Raw genomic sequence first — 18,785 nt, 5'->3', positions numbered from 1 at the left:
AGGATCAGTACAGGATAAGTAATGTATGTAAACAGTCACTCCACCAGCAGAATAGCGAGTGCAGCTCCGGGGTATAATACAGGATGTAACTCAGGATCAGTACAGGATAAGTAATGTAATGTATGTACACAGTGACCTCACCAGCAGAATAGTGACTGCAGCTCTGGAGTATAATACAGGATGTAACTCAGGATCAATACAGGATAAATAATGTAATGTATGTACACAGTGACCTCACCAGCAGAATAGTGAGTGCAGCTCTGGAGTATAACACAGGATGAAACTCAGGATCAGTACAGGATAAGTAATGTAATGTATGTACACAGTGACCCCACCAGCAGAATAGTGAGTGCAGCTCCGGAGTATAATACAGGATGTAACTCAGGATGAGTACAGGATAAGTAATGTAATGTATGTACACAGTGACCCCACCAGCAGAATAGTGAGTGCAGCTCCGGAGTATAATACAGCTGGATATCTCCTTTACAATTTTATCCATATTGGACCAATCCAATGTATAGTAGATTTATAACGTAGTTGTTTCTATGACTTTGTTCCTTTCTTTATCAGATATGACTTCTTCAGTAAACAGACGTCTTTATTTTCTAGAACAATACAGAAGGAATGGAATGTGCCCAGATCACAGGAAGCTGATTTGCTGGCTGAGTGATAAGATATTACCCACAATGCATCAGTTGCTGTCATATATCTATATGTTCAATCAATATCAGATAATCCGAATGGGGGGGGGCTTGTATCGGACACTGTACCTGGTCTATGGTGTGATATATAACAATGTGTTGGGTGTCAGGGCGAGCAGGGTGGTCAGGGGCGGGGGGCTTTGTCATCTTCTTTCCCAGACTTACTCACATTGTGATTTCCTATCCTCGGAGGCCTTTGCTGAGTGTTGAGCTGCAGAGTTTCCTGTCCCTCGCTCCTGTTACGCCTTTTCCTCTTTCCATTTCCAAAACCCAGAAATCTGTAGAAGTCAGAGGTGTCGAACGTGAGAAAGTCGCAGGGAGCAGAGCTGCCGGATCGGCTCACCAATATTCCTCCTTATTGGGATTTGCCCCAAGAGCTGACCATCCATGGCCATCATATTGTGTGGATGATCCAGGATTGGATACATGGTATCACCAGCTGATAAGTGACACCATCTCCTTGGATTCTGAAGGATCTGTCTCTGGTTTTTCTTGGTTTCTGGTCCTGGATGGGATTTCTGGGCTGATACTTTTGTGGATCTCTTGATTTCCGGTCCATAAGGGACACAATGTGGATGTGATTCCTGGACACGTGGACGACACCAGGACGTTCCCCCTCTGATCGCATTAAGGACAATGCGGAGGCCGCTCCATTATCTGCTTTTTGTATTTGGATCTTTACTTTGCACGGAAATAGGTAATAAGGGGGGGGGTCACTTAAAAATCCAAGACCTCATCTTGAATGGTACAACATTGCAGAATTACAGAAGACCCCGGGGGGTTACATCTGCTCAAACCAGTGATGGTTCTGCTAAAATGTTTTAGTATAGACAGGGGGTTCCTAAAAAAGAAAAAAAAAGATTAGTTAAAAAAAAATTATCTATCTATCTATATATCTCTCTCTCTCTATATATATATATATATATCCATTTACTGACAGCAAGCAGAGATCTTGAAAACAATAGGTAAAATGGAAAAAAAAATGTCAACCTGTTACTATGCTTGGTTTTAAAGGGGTAGTTCATCAAATATTTTTTCTTTCAAATCAACTGGTGCAAGTTCCAAAAAATTGTAATCTACTTCTATTAAAAAACTCAAGTACTCCATCACTTATCAGCTGCTGTATGTCCTGCAAGAAGTGGTGTATTCTTTCCAGTTTGGAGAGCAGGAAAGGTTTTCTATGGGGATTTGCTATTGCTCTGGACAGTTCCTGACATGGACAAAGGTGGCAGAAGAGAGAAATGTGTCAGACTGAAGAGAATACACCACTTCCTGCAGGACATACAGCAACTGATAAGTACTGGATGAGATTTTTTATTGAACTACCTCTTTTAAATCTTAGCAAAGTTTCTGCTGGCTGTCAGTGAATGGAAACATCCACTACTAACCCCTCCTGATCTAGTCTTGCTGGATTTGTTACAATGTATCAGTCTAGTGAATCCTTTGTAAGCTACACACAGCAGGTATATTTCTTCTATCCTGGAGACCCAGACTCCACCTCTTATCTATACTGATCCAATGTAACAACTCCCAGCTATATAAGCAGAACAGGTTTTTAGCCTTGAAACAAAACATTTCCACTGACTGGCAGCAAGTGGAGATCTTGAAATTGCAAGATATAATTTAGAAAACTCTGCAAATATCTAACATACCTAGTTTATCTTACCTAGATATCTGCTTGCTGTGATTAAATAGAAACCTTCATTGTTTAAATTAAAAAAACGTAAAGGGGTACTTAGGGCAAAAGAGCTTGTTCATAAATCAATTGGTGGCAGAAAGGTATACAGATTTGTAAATTTCTTGTATTTAAAAAATCTCCAGTCTTCCAGTACTTATCATCAGTTGTATGTCCTGCAGGAAGTGGTGTATTCTTCCCACTCTGACACAGTGCTCTCTGCTGTCAGGAACTGTCTGGAGCAATAGCAAATCCCCATAGAAAACCTCTCCTGCTCTGGACAGTTCCTGACATGGACTGAGGTGGCAGCAGAGACCACTGTGTCAGACTGGAAAGAATACTTCACTTCCTGCAGGACATACAGCAGCTGATAAGTACTGGAAGGCTTGATAGTTTTAAATGCAAGTAATTTACAAATCTCTATAACTCTCTGACACCAGTTGGTTTAAAAAAATACTTTTTTTAAAACTCATCCAGAATTTGCTTAATGTATCCATCAGGCTATGAATGCATTCTGGGAGTTGTAGTCTTGCATTAGCTGGAGATCCACAGGTTGGGAATACTTTAAGGGGGGAAAGTTCTAGAAAAATCTGATCTTATAGACCCTGAACCATCACATTCTAATAAGATTTTTTTTTATAATAAAGTAAGGTGAATGACTGCAGAGATTAAGTTGTTTCCATATTGGGGTTAGTGGCCCTTTAAGAAGGCATAGTAAATGCATTGCATATTTGGCAACCATGTAAACATTAATTATAGTTTTGCCTGTCTGGTCTTTCATCACATGGATCACCTGACAAAACCATTAGGAAGGGCGTCCCCCTCCTGGTCCTGATCATAGAGATTATACAATGATGGGAGTGTGAGTTCTTGTCAGAAGTCATGTGATATGGAGGGAAATACAACACAGGATAATTAACAGGTACACAGTGACTCCACCAGCAGAATAGTGAGTGCAGCTCTGGAGTATAATACAGGATGTAACTCAGGATCAGTACAGGATAAGTAATGTAATGTATGTACACAGTGACCCCACCAGCTGAATAGTGAGTGCAGCTCTGGAGTATAATACAGGATGTAACTCAGGATCAGTACAGGATAAGTAATGTAATGTATGTACACAGTGACATTACCAGCAGAATAGTGAGTGCAGCTCTGGATTATAGTACAGGATGTAACTTAGGATCAGTACAAGATAAATAATGTAATGTATGTACACAGTGACCTCACCAGCAGAATAGTGAGTGCAGCTCTGGAGTATAATACAGGATGTATCTAAAATGAATTAGAAGCATATCCATAAAGTAACAACAGGTGAACCCAGGGGCGCCGCAATCATGAGGCGACCTGAATCGTCTGCCTCAGGCGGCGCCACTAGCTGTCACCATGGGGGCGGCATTCAGTGGCAGATTATAATATGAGCGGTTCGGCGGCCGCCCACATTATAATCCGCCACTGACTGTACCATGTACTGGAGCCCCCCCGCCCCCGGGCAGTATCTGTAATGAGATGCTGGGAGCGGGGGAGACTGTATTCATAAGCGCCGCGCTGTAATAAATCAGCCGCGCCGTGCTGATACTACAGTGCGGCGCTTATGAATACAGTCCCCCCCGCTCCCAGCATCTCATTACAGATACTGCCCGGGGGCGGGGGGGCTCCAGTACATGCATTCCACGTCCGTGATCCGTCAGGATCACGGAACGTGGGAATGCAGCCTTTAGTCCCCCGGGTGATGTGCGGCTGCCGGAGGTGTCCCATCCTGTCCCCGGCAGCGCGCGCATCAGAGAGCTCCCCGTGCGCTGGAAGTCACAGCCGCAGGCGCATGGGGAGATCTGTGATGCGCGCGCTGCCGGGGACAGGACGGGACACCCCGGGCAGCCGCACATCAGCCGGGACCAGACCAGAGAGGCTCGACGGGGGAACGGAGGGCAGGTGAGTTGTGTGCTGTTTTTTGTTTTATCTGCTGTGCAGGGGGGGGGGGGGGGGAGAGGGGGACCATCTATAAGGGAGGGGGGAAAGAGGGGGACGATCTATAAGGGAGGGGGGAAAGAGGGGGACGATCTATAAGGGAGGGGGGAAAGAGGGGGACGATCTATAAGGGGAAACCATCTATAAGGGAGGGGGAGAGGGAAGAGGGGGACTATCTATAGGGGGGGGAAGGGGACCATCTATAAGGGAGGGGGGAAAGAGGGGGACCATCTATAAGGGAGGGGGACGATCTATAAGGGGGGGGGGACCATCTATAAGGGAGAGGGAAGAGGGGGACCATCTATAGGGGGGGGAAGGGGACCATCTATAAGGGAGGGGGGAAAGAGGGGGACCATCTATAAGGGGGGGGCCATCTATAAGGGAGGGGGGAAAGAGGGGGACCATCTATAAGGGGGGGGCATCTATAAGGGAGGGGGAGAGGGAAGAGGGGGACTATCTATAGGGGGGGGAAGGGGACCATCTATAAGGGAGGGGGGAAAGAGGGGGACCATCTATAAGGGAGGGGGACGATCTATAAGGGGGGGGGACCATCTATAAGGGAGGGGGAGAGGGAAGAGGGGGACCATCTATAGGGGGGGGGGGGAAGGGGACCATCTATAAGGGAGGGGGGAAAGAGGGGGACCATCTATAAGGGAGGGGGGAAAGAGGGGGACCATCTATAAGGGGGGGCCATCTATAAGGGAGGGGGGAAAGAGGGGGACCATCTATAAGGGGGGGACCATCTATAAGGGAGGGGGACCGTCTATAAGGGGGGGGAAGAGGGGGACCATGTATAAGGGGGGAGGGTGACCATCTATAAGGGAGGGGGAGAGGGAAGAGGGGGACCATCTATAAGGGAGGGGGGAGAGGGGGACCATGTATAAGGGGGGGAGGGGGACCATCTATAAGGGGGGGAAGAGGGGGACCATCTATAAGGGGGGAAGAGGGGGACCATCTCCTAAAAGATCAGCACCCTCCTCTCCTGACATCCTCTGTGCTGCTGGGACTTCTCCTATAGGATTAGCACCCTCCTCTCCTGACATCCTCTGTGCTGCTGGGACCTCTCCTATAGGATTAGCACCCTCATCTCCTGACATCCTCTGTGCTGCTGGGACCTCTCCTATAGGATTAGCCCCCTCCTCTCCTGACATCCTCTGTGCTGCTGGGACCTCTCCTATAAAGTCAGCCCCCTCCTCTCCTGACATCCTCTGTGCAGCAAGGGACCAAACATTATGTTTATTGGGGACAGCAGTGGGGGGGGGGGCAGTAGTGGATTATAATGTGGGCGGATTGACGGGGGGGGGGGGGGGGGGGGCGTCATTCTATAGTTCGCCTCGGGCAGCAGAGAGGCTAGAATCACCCCTGGGTGAACCATATTTTGGGGTTCCGAGGTGACACTGACAGCTCTATGAGCTTAGAACAATCCTAGGCTTCTTTGTCTCTTACATATTTTATAGCGTTGCTGTGATTGCCAGGTCGCTATCCCTGGCTTGTGCTGTGTCTGGCCTTTGGCCCGGGGTGACCCTGTGTCTTGTACATTGCAGGAGCGGTGTTGGATGTCACATTGGTTTGTTTTACCCCTGACAACCGTAAAGTGAATTTATCGTTATCATGTGTGACTGGGGAGCGGGACATGAAGAGCTCGGATCTGCGCATTGAACGAGATAATAAGATTGTGCTCATCCCTCCTTCTGTGCCGCCATTCAAGACCATATCACTGGACAAGGAGGTGCAGGCCAGCGGATTCTCCTCCCACGAACTGGTCGGTGTCTTTTTCTGCACAGCCAGGGGCCCGACTGAGCAGGCCAAAATCCTGTATCCATATACAAGGCCACACGGTAAGTGGGCAACAGCAAGGAAAGCACTTAAAGGGCAACTCCATCATAGCAGGTGCCTTCTTCTGTGCACAGTGTCGCCCCCTGCTGAGTAATGTGAGTGACTTGGGAAGGGCAGTGACACCTGCTATTAGTTGACAGTCATGGCTGCTTTCTTTCTGAAACAGTTCCACAGCTGTTCATTGGTTGTGTCTGGTATTGCAGCTCGATTAAAATTAATAAAGATTGAAAAGGAATGTCAGAGGGGGAAAAAAATCAGATGAACTGATATCAAAAAGTTATATACATTTGTAAATTACTTCTATTTTGAAAAAAAAACTTAAGTCTTCCAGTACGTATCAGCTGCTGTATGTCGTGCAGGAAGTGGTGGATTCTTTCCAGTGTGACACAGTGCTCTCTGCTGCCACCTCTGTCCATGTCAGGAACTGTCCAGAGCAGGAGAGGTTTTCTGGTTCAATGTTTACTGCTGCTCTGGACAGTTCCTGACATGGACAGAGGTGGCAGCAGAGAGCACTCTCAGACTGGAAAGAATACACCACATCCTGTAGGATGTACAACAGCTGATAAGTACTGGAAGACTGGATATTTTTAAAAAGAAGTAGTTTCAAATCTGTTTAATTTTCTGACACCAGTAGATTTCCTCTGGAGTGCCCCTTTAAACTGCAATACCACATCCAGAGCCTTTTTGAGAACTCACATAGCAAGTAAAAAATTTGAGCTCATGTCTCACAGTGGGGGTGGGTCTAAACTGCAAAATTATGAACGCAGCGCTGAATGTAAACATCAAGGAGACTCCATGTAAATGAACCACTAAAGCCTAAGGAGATAAAAGCATCTGCAAAATTACTCAAGTTTTCCTACACAGTGATCTTTATCCTTCATGTATATAAAATTTTGTGGCTTTGTAATATATTTTGGGCTTTGATCCGCGACCATTTTTAAGATCATATGAATAAGAAACTTATTAATGACCATTGAGACATAGACAAGCATGTTTCCATCACTGACAGCAAGCAGAGATCTTGAAATTGGGGAAGAATTAAAACACAAATTGGGAGATTTATCAAACATGGTGTAAAGTGAAACTGGCTCAGTTGCCCCTAGCAACCAATCAGATTCCACCTTTCATTTTCCGAAGAGTCTGTGAGGAATGAAAGGTGGAATCTGATTGGTTGCTAGGGGCAACTGAGCCAGTTTCACTTTACACCATGTTTGATAAATCTTCCCAAAATTTTTAAATCCGTTTTTTATACAGTGATTAAACTCAATTTATGCTAATTCGGGAATTTGCATCCAATCCAAAGCATAGCCTTTCTGGACTTGTTGTGTATTGCTTCTGCCACTTTTCTTGAGGTGGCCATGGAGCCTTTGCTCCTTGTCGTCCTTCAGTTCTCTTCTCCTTCTGATTGTGCTTCCTTCCTCTCGGCTCTGTACGGTAGCGGTGATCTTATCGTCGCTCTGATAAAAGCAGTAAATAACTTAGAGTTCTCAAGGAGTAAAACATGTAAAGCTTCCACCAGACGGCAATGGATTTGTACGGAAACAACTTTTCACTTTACAGGAGAAATTCTCTGATAGTTGTTAAAAGCAGGAAAGAGAAAGAACGTGAGATAAGAGCCGAGAAAACAAGGAAACGTCCCGAGAGCGAGACGTCTGCAGCTTCTAGATTATTCTACGGCACAAGGAACGAAGACTTAAGGGAATCTCTAACTTCTGTCATCTAATAGCAAAAACTTTTCTCTTTGATTAATATCTCTAATCTGTCACGACATCTCACACTCATAGACTTACATGATAACATCCTGTTTCTGTGAGTTGCTGCTGTTGTTAACGAGGACAATTTAGATATTTAGAAACTGTATGCGGTGAGCTCCCTCTAGTGGTTGCTGCAGGCAGACAGAAGCATATAATTTATCTCGATGTCTGCGGAGGCGATTTGGAACTTTGTATCAGAAAATTTGAGCTGTGACTGCTATAAAGTATAGAAATATCATATATGTATATTGAGAAAGATCCCATTGCTGGATTAAAACCTTGCACATGATGGGTGAATAAAGCACATTTTTATTCAGGCTCTGTTCACACGCTGTATAAACAATGGTCGTTATTTGGCATTCAAAACAATGGTAGTTGTTGTAAATGAAAATGGCAAAAATTGCAAAAAAAAAAAAAAATATATATATATATATATATATTTGCTTCTTCTTTGATTGCATAAGAAGTAGTATTGCTCAGGAAGAGGACCTGTACTGATGCTATTCTCCTACTTCCTTGCATGTGAAGGGTTTTCTTAATTTTTAAAGGGCTTCACCGATTAAAACCTTTTCCACAGGATAGGGGACGAGTAGAAGATTTCAGGGGGTCCGACTTCTGTGCCCCCCCAACAATCTCCAGATTTGGCTTTGTTGTTTTGAATACAGCTCTAGTCATTTTCTATGAAGCCGCAGGAGAGAGACGAGTACAGCACTCGGCTCTTTCCAGCGGCTCCATAGAGAATGAAACATAGAAGATTGTCAGCAGAAAAAGACCACTGGTCCACCTAGTTCGCCCTTTTAGTATTTCCACTCTTATTATCTTAGGATAGATATATGTTTATCCCAGACATGTTTAGATCTACCAACCACATCTGCTGGAAGTTCATTCCATGGATAGAGGAGCAGTTCACGTGTATTCAAAACAAAGGAGCTGGGGGCCAATCTGGAGGAGGGGGGGGGGGGGCTCGGAGGTTGGATCCTCAGTGATCCTGTGGATAGGGGAGAAGTAATTTTTAATAGGGGAACCCCTTTAAGTACAGAGTTAATTTGCATACATTTTCCACTGGAGCATTGCATGACTACAGACAACTACTTGATGGTCTCCCCAAGGAGACCCCATGCAGGAGGTGACAAGCCTTTTTTTACCATAAGAACATTGAATCTGTGGAACAGTCTATGCCAGAATCTGGTCACAGCAAAAACAGTGGAGGGCGTCACAGCAGGCTTGGACACGTTCTTAGAACAAAGTAACATAAATGCATATGTGTAGAACCTACGCTTCCCTCCATCCATCCCCTCCTTGGTTGAACTTGGGGCCCCAGCAGTACAGCAGCAATGCTAACCATTGAGTCACCAAGCTGACGTGTAATTCAGATAAGAATGACCTCTCCTGTTTTCCCCTCAGCTGATCTGATTCCAGTGAAGGTGACGGTGACCGTCAGTGTGAACCAGGACGCACAACTACAGGCCAAAGTCACAAAGGAGCACCACCCGGACATACTATGGAAGTACAATGGTGGGTGATAGGGTGGTGGTGAGCTAGTTCTAGAGAGGGAATGGCTGCATCCAAGTCCTAATGCTAAACACAAGGGTCTTTCTGGTATGTAGGGGGGGGGGGGGGGGGCTGATTTTGCATTTTGGCAAAAAAACTTCAGGTTTCTCCAGATCTCACTCCTTTGTGTGATGAAGGTCTGCCGTCCTACATCAGTGTAATGGTTTATCTGGATGGTATGGAATTCTGTGAGAGGATAGGCCCCCTTGAGTATCTCATATCTGGGTGAATCGTGGAAGATGTTAGCAGAGATCCAGACTCAGCCTAACACCTATATTGATCAGCAGGTGGAGTATCATGCACTACCCTAGACCACCAGGGGTGTCAGTATTGACCTATTCAACACCAGAGATGTTACCATTAATCCCATATCTGTAATAGCCCACCAGGGATCTTATCAATGAGTTATCATTAACCCCTCTACACCCCTAGCCCACCATGGTTATCATTACCCTCCTTCACTACCCTACGCCACCAAGGTTATTAATACCCCCCTCTATTAGGGTGGTATTACACGGGACGATTATTGTTAGAAAAATAGTTAGATTGTTTGGATTTGAACGATAATCGTTTAGTGTAATAGCAGGCAACGAATAAACGACCAACGAAAAATTGTTGATCGTTTGATAGAATCTGGACCTATTTTCATTGTTGATCGTTCACAAATCATTTGAACATCGTTTGGTGTAATAACGTGTCATTCATCGTTCCCTGGTTTATCAGCTAGGAGAGGACAAGCGCAAGAATGACCGTAAAAAAAATAATAATCATTGTCCTGTGTAATAGGGTGAACGATTTAAGATTGTTCGTCATAGCGGTCATTTAAGATCGTTTATCATTAATTGACAAAAATCGTCTACAGTAATACCACCCTTACTCCTACCCCACCAGAGTTATCATTGACACACTGCACTAACCTAGTTTATATGAGATGTTTAATTCCTTCCCTGCCGTAGCCCTACAGGGATGTTACCATTAACGGCCACCATACTATCTCAGTCCATCTGGGAGGATATCATTATCTACTTCATTGCCCTAGCCCTCCAGGGATGTTACTTGTTCTCAGACTCAATTCACAGGATCACAATCTATTGCACTACTTACCTGGATTTGTTCTGTCTGTGTCTATTATATCTTAAACACATTACTTTGTATTTATTTGTCGCACATTAACCCTTACATTGCAGGAACCTTCTTGAAGGCAACATACAAGAATGATGTGATTGGCCAGGTAGCTCAGCTCACCTTCAGCTCGGTGCAGTACAGTCAGGCCGGAGTCTACAGTGCTGGCTTCATGGGGGCGAGTCCCCTCTTCAACGCCTTCTTCAGACTCATCGTACGAGGTCATAAATGTTCCCCAACTCTCCGATAAGTCCCAGAAATGGGGGATGTTCATTGTAATAGTCCCTTGTTTCGTCTTCTGCAGGGTGTCCCGACAAAAAGTGGGGTCCATTGTGTCAGAAGGATTGCCTGGACTGCCTAAATGGTGGAGTGTGCCATGACATTACTGGAGAATGTATCTGTGCCCCGGGCTTTATGGGAACAAGCTGTGAGAAGGGTAAGGGAAGTTTTTTGGGACGTCTATGGGGGCTGAGCTGTGTGCTCAGATTGTCATCTAATGCTTGGGGCTTGTCGATTATTAAGAGTAGTTATCTCCAAAGTGTGGTTCTCTAGGGGCCATTCCATCCAAACTAAACCTTTTCGTAACACCCGTAACACCTAGTTAAACATTTTTTTTTACAGCTAATTAAAAAAATTGCAATTTAACCACAAAAGTTATAAATATACATTAAGACTCTTAATGTATATTTATAACTTTAGTGTTTAAATTGCAGTTTTACTAGGTTTAACTAGGTGTTACGGGTGTTACGAAAAGGTTCAGTTTGGATGGAATGGCCCCTAGGTGCTGTAGATGCTGTAACAGTTGTGGAGCAACAGGTTGGGAATCAACAAATTTAGGCAATGGTTCTCTCCAGCATGTTCCTGCACAATGTTTCTCATCAGTGCCCCTCCAGAATGTTCCTTCACAATGCCCTGCAGAATGTTCCTCCACAATGTTGCTCCACAATGCTCCTCCAGAATGTTCCTCCACGTTGCTGCTCCAGAATGTTCCTCTATAATGCTCCTCCAAAATTTTACTACACAATGCCCCTCCAGAATGTTCCTCCATAATGCCCCTCCACAATGCCCCTCCAGAATTGTCCTTCACAATGCCCCCCAAGAATGTTCCTCCAGAGCGCCCCTCCAGAATTTTTCTGTACAATGTTCCTCCACAGTGCCCCCCAGAATTTTCTTGTACAATGTTCCTCCAGATTGTTCCTCACAATGTCCCTCCAGAATGTTCCTCCATAATGCCCCTCCAGAATTTTCCTTCATAATGCACCTCCAGAATGTGCCTCCACAATGCCCCTCCAGAATTTTCCTTCACAGTGCCCCCGCCCCCAAATTTTCCTTCACAATGCCCTTCCAGGATGTTTCTCCACAATGTTCCTTCGCAACATCCCTCCAGAATTTTCCCTCACAATGCCCCTCCACAATCTTCCTCTACAGTGTCCCTCCAGAGTGCTCCTCCACAATGTGTCCCAAGAATTTTCCTCCAGAATGTTTGGGTTTTCATGCTTCTTAGGGCACATTATCAGGAAAGTTGAAATTTTACCACTTCTAATCCTGGATTTCCCAAAGCTTCTTATCAGCTGCCAAGAATAGACATTGGCAGTTGCGGCCATTGTTGGTTGGGTTTGTAGCCAACTCGGTGTCCAGAATCTCCATTGATGGGACACATAAAATCTCTACCTATAAAAAACTCTAAAAACCTCCCAAAAAGATTCTAGTTGGGCTTTATTGACCCAGGACCTTTTTTAGGTTCATTTTAAAGGATGATTGCTCGAAACATTAGCTGTAATGGCAGCCAACACTGTTCAGATGATTCTTATCCAATGTGTGAATGGCACGTGGTGAGTCCTCCAATGTTTTCTGTCCTTTTTTGCAGCTTGTAGAGAAGGAAACTTTGGAAGAAACTGTCAGGAGACATGCAAGAGAGAACACGGCTGTAGGAGCCTCACCTTCTGTCTGCCCGACCCCTATGGATGTTCCTGCGGAAGTGGCTGGACCGGGGCACAGTGCCAAACAGGTACCAAACCAGTAGATATGCCAACGTTAGTGTTAACCGACATGTTGTGTCACCTGACCGGGTCTATTAGTTCCATAATGACCATTGCTGGGAAACCATCTTGAACTTGGAAACTGAAAGAAGCTGCCATTACTGTGACCATATACTGTGACCATAGGGGAAAATCATGATCCCTAGTGACATATATAGCTATATATACATAATGACATATATACAACTTCACTGCCCCAGATCACCAGGGATATTATCATTAATCTTTACCTTTCCTCTAACCCATCAGGGATGTCATCATTAACTCCTTCACTGCCCTAGACCCCACTGGGGATGATATCATTAACATATTCACTGCTGTAGACAACACTGGGTGATAGAATGAATCTTTCCACTGCCCTAGCCCTCCAGTGATGTTATCATTAATCTTGTTACTACTTTAGCCCACCAGGGACATCATCATTAACCCCTAGCCAACCAGGGATAATTCCTGAACATGTTTGTTGCCCTGCCATAATTAACTCCACTTCCTTAGGTCCCTACATACTGTATGTTATAATTAACCCTTGTAGCTATTGTAGCTCCTAGGGACGGTATTATTAACCCTTTCATGGGCTGTAGTCCATATTATACATTATTGTGTCATAAGAAAATGAATGATTGTTTAAATCATGTTTTTATTGTTAATTATGTTCTTTTAATCATTTTAACTATTTAAATCTGTACAATCAGTATCTGGATTTATCAGTAAAAACAAATCTAGGCCATACATTCCCTTTCACTGCTTTATTTCCCTAGCCCACCAGGGATGATAGCCATAACATAGTGACTGTCCCAGACCACCAACTCTTTCACCTCCCTGGGGCACCACAGCTGTTGCCCATATGATCTTTTTAGCTCCCTTACTGGCCTAGACGATTTTTTTATATATCAGTTTACAGGATTATGGGAGGAGACTGATGAATTGGGTGTCAGCATGCCACCTGTCACCCACATATCTGCTATAATAGAGACGTACAGATGTGCAGACATTGTGGGCGCAGTTTTGATTAATCCCAATTACTGATAAACTGGTTTGGATATATTTCCCTGCCCCGGGGATGCATTGGCATCGCCCTGGCACTTCGCGCCTGACTTACTTCTTCACACCTGACTTACTTCTTCACACCTGACTTACTTACAACTTCCTTCTTGAATTAACGTGTTTAATGTTTTGTTTTTTTTTCAATTCAGAGTGTCCTCCAGGAATGTACGGAGCCGACTGTGCCCTGAAGTGCAAGTGCCAGAACGGGGGGTCCTGTAACAGGTTCAGCGGCTGTGTGTGCCCCAATGGCTGGCATGGGCAGCACTGCGAGAAGTCGGGTATGGATACCTGATAAAATATTTTCGGGGGAAACTGACACAGCAGCACAGATTATTTCAGCAGAGGAAGAGGCTGGTCATGTGGTCACATATTAAGAGTAACATAGTGGAGAGTATGTCAGGAGACGGAGATGAAAATTTCTTTCATGTTAAGCTACAACCTAAGCTATACAGTGTGAAATGGATACACAACAGCACAGAGTATTTCAGGTGGAGGGCTTATTTTTTTTTTTTTGGAGGGGGTGTGTGTTGTTACATGGAATTCTATATATTGGAATGATTAGGGCCCCCAGAAGCACAGAGTATGCCAGGAAGTAGTGTGATGGTCTTGTGGAGGCCATAATAACCTTTCCTTAGGGTCACAGAATGGGGGCACTGACTTAGTATAATATCTATTGTTCTGTGTTATCTTCCTCCTCACAGATCATCTTCCTCAGATCATTGATCTTCCGACCCAAGTCGAGTTCAATCTGAATTCTGCAGCGATCCTAAAGTGTGCTGCGTCCGGGAAGCCTCAGCCGGTACGGGAGAGTATTGTGCTGCGCCGCCCAGACGGGTCAGTCCTCAGCGTAAGTGTCACCAGACAATGACCTACCATCTAAATCAGGTTTTTATTTTAATCATATTTTTTAAGAATATTTGATATTTTCAAAATTTTCCATTTTACTGTCTGTATTATAAAATAATTCTGAAATCTTGCAGTTTCCATTCTCACCAATAGGGTTATAACTAAGCCGACAGTGTCCTCCTTATCATCACAGGCAACTCAGCATCCCCCTCACCTGTGGAGTTAGCCCACTGAGCATGCTCACAAATGTATCCCATACAAAAAACTGGGACTGGAGATGTTGATGGGAGTTGTAGTATTATTGTAGGGAAATGATGGTAGTTGTAGTTGTACAACAGCTGGAGAGCACTTGGTGAACACTTCTATAATGTATATACATTCTATATAGCAGTGGTCTGCACCTTCAGTTGTTTAGCCTCAGGATAAGCTGGGACTTATAGTTCCACAGTTCCATGACCAAATACGAATCTTTGCCCCATCTTCTCCCCATCAGGCCAGTCAGGCAGTGATGGACTCAGAACGCAGCACCTGTAACTTCAACATCCCTGCTCTGACGCTGTCTGACCATGGCTTCTGGGAATGTCGTGTTTCCACCAGCGGGGGGCAGGATAGTCGCAAATTTCAAGTGCTGGTCAAACGTAAGTGATTATGATCATTGTTCTAGAATGCAGCATGCAGCATAATTTGTGCTTACTTTTTGTAGTTCTTAAAGGAGAATTCCAGCGAATTTTTAAGTTTTCCAGCAGGGGGAACATGATAAACAAGTGTTTCGAACCTCTCCCCGTGCCACTGACCGTGCTGCATCACAGCCTCCAGGCTCCTGGTTGGAACTCATTTTCCTCTGAGTTCCAATATCGTCACAGCTCGGGAGAAAATGACCTGACCCGGCTGATGGATTGCCCCATCCGCCAATCGGTAATCACTGCAGTGTCCCATCCCAGTTACTGGTTGGTTGAGCGAGCAATCCATCAGCCGAGTTGTGACGTCACTGGATCCTGGAGCAGGTGTTGCGTATCAAGAAGTACTGAGTAGCGGACAATATAGACAATACTATTCCAACTCAGCTTTGCCACTGGGAGCAAAATAGAGATAAACACTTGACAGTTTTTGCATACAGTAGCTACTTGAAATAGACTTAACCTTGGCTGTAGTGACTTAAAGACAGTAGTGGGATTACAGCTAGCTCAGGGTAGTGGGGCCCTGTCTAGATCCTAGAATTCTCAGCTGTCGGCTCTTTAGAGAAGAGTTACCTACACCGATAAGTATGAACTTCTGCCTGATGCTGTCTATGGGCACAGAGTGACACAGATCCAATGATTTTGTGGGTAGAGCTAGGAAACCTAGCAGCTTGCAGTTAAAATTTGGCTTATTGCACTTAGCTTAAAGGTGTAGTGCGGTGTTTAATATTTATTCACTAAATAACACACATTACAAAGTTATACAACTTTGTAATGTGTGTTTTTTAAGTGAATGGCCCCCTTCCCTGTGTTCCCCCCACCCCGGAAGTGTGGTGCATAATACTACTTACCTACTTACTTAATACTTACGTATTCGCTGTCGACCCCGGCCGCCATCTTGGGTCAACTGCGTCATCTTCGGGACTGAGCAGCTGATGATGCGGCAGAGGGGGCGGGCATAAGGGACAGCTGGAGTGGTTTGGCAGGCCTCCCGAAGATGACGTAGTCGACCCAAGAAGGCGGCCGGGGTCGACAGCGAATACATAAGTATAATGCAACACACAGGGAAGGGGGCCCTTCACTTAACTTAAATATTTTGTGAATAAATATTAAACGCCGCACTATCCCTTTAACTGCTGACTTGTACCTGGAGTGATCAACCAGATAAAAAAAGAATAACCATCCAGCATAGACAGGCTTGTCCCTCAATCCCTTAACCAAAGCCTTACCACCTTTAGGCATTAGCCAGACATGGCTAGGAAGATGAAGCTTGTAGAAAGAAAAATAATTTTTTGCATAGTCCTGGGAATGGGTCATGGTCTCAAGCCAGGGACTGAAAGATTTTCTACGGCAGGCGCTCTGTTATACACTCCTTCTCCAACACGGACAGGAGTCTGAACTCACCTCAACTAGCCCCACCCCACTATATATACTAGCTTTGTGATAAGTTAATGACCTCTGAGGTAGCTAGCTCAGGGATTGCTTCAGCTGTCTGATCGAGGCTTGTTCAGGGTCAGTGCTTCAGTAATACAAAAGAAATGTTACCATTCACTGACAGCAAGCAATATTACTGAAATACAAAGTATGTAAACAGCTTGACCCACAAGATAGTTATTGGACAGTGTAAGATACAGATTGCAATACATTTGACTCACAGACCACCTGGCGGTCATAACTGGTACTGCAGGTTTTAGAACTAGAAAGAACTTTGATAAATTTTCTTGTAAAGAAAATTTGGATATAACGTAACCCCCTTCCCCTCCTAAACCAGCCATGTGACCTGCCCTATTGATGCTGTTTTTTTCTTTTAGTGCCCCCCAAACCTCTGGAGCCTCCGCGTTTGCTGGTCCGGGGCAGCCGACACCTAATCCTCGCTCCTCTTCGTAACTTTACAGGGGATGGACCCATATCATCCATCAAGCTGTTGTATCGACCCAAGGAAAGTACAGACTACTGGTCCAACATTGTAGGTATGAGAACGTTCCTTGGATCTGTAGTTTGGGGACAAGTGTTCTGTATACTGGAAAAATTATATAGATAGAAGCAGGTCAAAGGGGTAATGACTCTCCTTAAGGAGAGCCCGTCTCAAGGACGTGTGGAGACTTACAGACCATTGCTGCTCCACTAGGAATTCTGGGAAGAAAGAATATGAAAATTAGCTCTCACACACACCCTGCTCTGCACTGATGAGGGTCAAAAACCCGAAACAGCTATCTGCAGATGGGAAATCTTTCCTTTTGGAGAGATAGTTTGGCTTGGCATAAAATCTCCAGTCAATGTTCTAAGGCTCCTTGACTGAGCGAGACTTGACTTGAAGGGATATCTCTTTGCTTAAGAGGTGTGAGAGCTACTTTGCATATTCTTTCTTCATAGATAGAAGCAGAAAGTCACAAAATATTAAAGGGAACATGCACCATTATTGTTATCTGCACATTCACATTCATCTTCACTAACTAGTGTTTTACTCCAGAGCTGCACTCACAATCCTGTGGGATTCAGAGCTGAAATCTCTCAGCATTCCCTGTTTATTCAACATATGTATTGAGCTTGATTTGGTCACTCCACCAACAGCATAGTGAGTGCAGCTCCGGAGTATAATACAGGAGGTAACTCAGGATCAGCACAGGATAAGTAATGTAATGTATGTACACAGTGACCCCACCAGCAGAATAGTGAGTGCAGCTCTGGAGTATAATACAGGATGTAACTCAGGATCAGCACAGGATAAGTAATGTAATGTATGTACACAATGACTCCACCAGCAGAATAGTGAGTGCAGCTCTGGAGTATAATACACGATGTAACTCAGGATCAGTACAGGATAAGTAATGTAATGTATGTACACAGAGACTCCACAAGCAGAATAGTGAGTGCAGCTCTGGAGTATGATACAGGATGTAACTCAGGATCAGTAATGTAATGTATGTACACAGTGACCCCACCAGCAGAATAGTGAGTGCAGCTCTGGAGTATAATACAGGATGTAACTCAGGATCAGTACAGGATAAGTAATGTAATGTACGTACACAGAGACTCCACAAGCAGAATAGTGAGTGCAGCTCTGGAGTATAATATAGGATGAATTATACAAGATTATAAATCTTCTCTTCTTTTCAGTGGATCCAAAAGATAACATCACTCTTCCCAACCTGAAGCCGGTCACTGCATACCTGGTGCAGTTTCAGCTGAGTCGGCCAGGAGCTGGAGGAGAAGGACCTCTAGGACCGGTGGCCGTGCTACATACAGACTGTATAGGTAAATAGACTCATTGTTTGCTTCAGCTCTTTCACATTGCACCATAGTATACGATGTGATTTATTTCTGTATTTACGCTATACTGGTAGGAGTCACAAATTATGGAAATATACTGGTCCATAAAAATTGTTAAATTATTGTCCTGAATATGCAGCTAAAGCATGCAGTACCAACTATGACCACCAGTGTACACTTTTTCAACCACTTGACTGCATGCACCTAAAAATAAGAATAACATTGCAAACAATCTTTATAACAAATATTCTAATAATTTGTGTATACAGCTCTTATGCATAGCTATGTGTTTCCATGGTTAC

At 44.5% G+C, this 18,785-nt stretch overlaps 1 protein-coding gene across 1 annotated transcript in view; it reads left to right on the top strand.

Moving 5' to 3' along the window:
- The first annotated feature begins 910 nt into the window (after positions 1 to 910).
- The window catches only part of TIE1 (tyrosine kinase with immunoglobulin like and EGF like domains 1), a 29,639-nt gene continuing 11,764 nt past the window's right edge, over positions 911 to 18,785 (top strand). The window contains exons 1-11 of the mRNA XM_069981298.1: positions 911 to 1,398; positions 5,889 to 6,182; positions 9,339 to 9,449; positions 10,673 to 10,828; positions 10,912 to 11,043; positions 12,475 to 12,615; positions 13,840 to 13,968; positions 14,392 to 14,537; positions 15,030 to 15,174; positions 17,025 to 17,183; positions 18,331 to 18,468. Of these exons, the coding sequence (XP_069837399.1) occupies positions 1,338 to 1,398; positions 5,889 to 6,182; positions 9,339 to 9,449; positions 10,673 to 10,828; positions 10,912 to 11,043; positions 12,475 to 12,615; positions 13,840 to 13,968; positions 14,392 to 14,537; positions 15,030 to 15,174; positions 17,025 to 17,183; positions 18,331 to 18,468 (1,612 nt within the window). The 5' untranslated portion in view covers positions 911 to 1,337. The remainder of the gene's footprint in view (positions 1,399 to 5,888; positions 6,183 to 9,338; positions 9,450 to 10,672; positions 10,829 to 10,911; positions 11,044 to 12,474; positions 12,616 to 13,839; positions 13,969 to 14,391; positions 14,538 to 15,029; positions 15,175 to 17,024; positions 17,184 to 18,330; positions 18,469 to 18,785) is intronic.

The sequence above is a fragment of the Dendropsophus ebraccatus genome, chromosome 8 (genome assembly GCF_027789765.1).
Source record: "Dendropsophus ebraccatus isolate aDenEbr1 chromosome 8, aDenEbr1.pat, whole genome shotgun sequence".
Classification (NCBI taxonomy): domain Eukaryota; kingdom Metazoa; phylum Chordata; class Amphibia; order Anura; family Hylidae; genus Dendropsophus; species Dendropsophus ebraccatus.
The sequence above is the reverse complement of the archived record's forward strand: the minus strand, read 5'-3'. Positions and strand labels throughout refer to the sequence as shown.